The 1,456-nt window shown below is 41.8% G+C and overlaps 1 protein-coding gene across 1 annotated transcript in view; it reads right to left on the reverse strand.

The window, feature by feature from the left end:
- The window catches only part of mkx (mohawk homeobox), a 21,480-nt gene that overhangs the window by 17,011 nt on the left and 3,013 nt on the right, over nucleotides 1-1,456 (reverse strand). Inside the window, exon 2 of the mRNA XM_015375527.1 lies at nucleotides 1,110-1,269. Coding sequence (XP_015231013.1) covers nucleotides 1,110-1,269 — 160 coding nt within the window. The remainder of the gene's footprint in view (nucleotides 1-1,109; nucleotides 1,270-1,456) is intronic.

A 1,456-nucleotide genomic window follows, 5' to 3' on the forward strand; every position in this document is an offset into this window, starting at 1 on the left:
ATTATATCAATAACATCTACATTATACTGGAAATGTATTCATTATATAAATACATTAATTCATCTAGAAAAATCTAAAAGTGTTTTACAAAGGCTTTACAAATTATTTGTAAAGCCAATATTTAAATGTCTAAATCATAAAAAGATAAATAATTAGCTTAGATCATGCTGAATCATTTCTGTATTTCTTTCCCTATTTCCTGATCCTGTTTGGCAGTGCATGGTGAATTTCTTTGATGTGTTGGCCTGACCAATCAGAGTCAGTCTGCAGGGCTGACACTGTTCTAGAGCAGCTGATTGGTCGGCGGATATATTGCTGTGCAGGTTAACAGCTGCTGGACGAATCAAAGAGATACTTGCAGTGATTTCCTAATGGACTGGAGCTCAGGAATCAGGAAAATATTTACTAAATACTGATAAGGACTTTTTTATGTTTTAGATTTCTTGATTTAATTTATTGAAATATAATCATATTCTTAAATAACTAATGTATTAATTGCAGTTTTATATCAACATTTGTCCAACAAATTATTTATTTGTTGGATTTTTGCACATTTTCAGCAAATCCTCGTCTTTCTGACCCCACTGTTGTGATCTGGCCCCAAACGTGTGAGAGGCGTGTCAGTGTGTGTTCGGGTCACAGCATCCTGGAGTCCAACACAAATCCTTCCTCCTCACTCTGCCTCGCTCTCAACTAAACAAACGGCTCCAAAAATGAGAGGCAGATTAAGCACCGCGGCCAGCAGCCTGAAAAAGCTGCAGACTCTGAGAGACCAGATCAGAGACCTGGTGATGACATGTTACTGAACACATACACACACACAGCTGCAGGTGTCAAACACACACATGCATTCAGTGCTGACTGAAGGTTAGAAAAACAATCAAGTGAAAGACTGAAAGACACAGCAGAGAGCAGAGAAGCTGCAGGAGGATCTGAAAAACAGAGGAAATAACACTTCACCCCTGCAGAGCTGCTGCTAAATGTTCAGGAAAGGCAAAAACGAACTTCAAGCTGAAAAATGGAAACTCCAGCAGCCTGATCACACTCATTTCTGTGTGTTTAAAAAGCAGGATCTGACTTTTCTTTTCCTCCCACTGAAAGCGGCTCACCTGAACCAGAGTCATCTGCGAGCCGAGCGCCAGGAGGATTTTCTCCGTCTTGGTCGGGTAGGGGTTGTCTCTGTGCTTGTAGAGCCACTGCTTGAGCGGCCGTGCCATGTCCTGCAGGGCCTGGCGCTTGTGCCGCACTTTGCTGCCACTGGGACGACCCCTGTTCACCAGCAGGGACAGGATTTAAATTCAGGCAAATAACTGGAAACATCTTAGGATTTCAGTGCACAGACGTCATCAATTCATTCCAAATGTAAAATGGCTTCAGATTAATGAGTGAAACATCCAGAACCCACAGGAGGAAGAAATTAATCCTTCTTTGGAGCAGGTTTTCTGAGCCGTGTCTA

The sequence above is a fragment of the Cyprinodon variegatus genome, unplaced genomic scaffold, assembly GCF_000732505.1.
Source record: "Cyprinodon variegatus isolate N-32 unplaced genomic scaffold, C_variegatus-1.0 Scaffold120, whole genome shotgun sequence".
Lineage (NCBI taxonomy): Eukaryota > Metazoa > Chordata > Actinopteri > Cyprinodontiformes > Cyprinodontidae > Cyprinodon > Cyprinodon variegatus.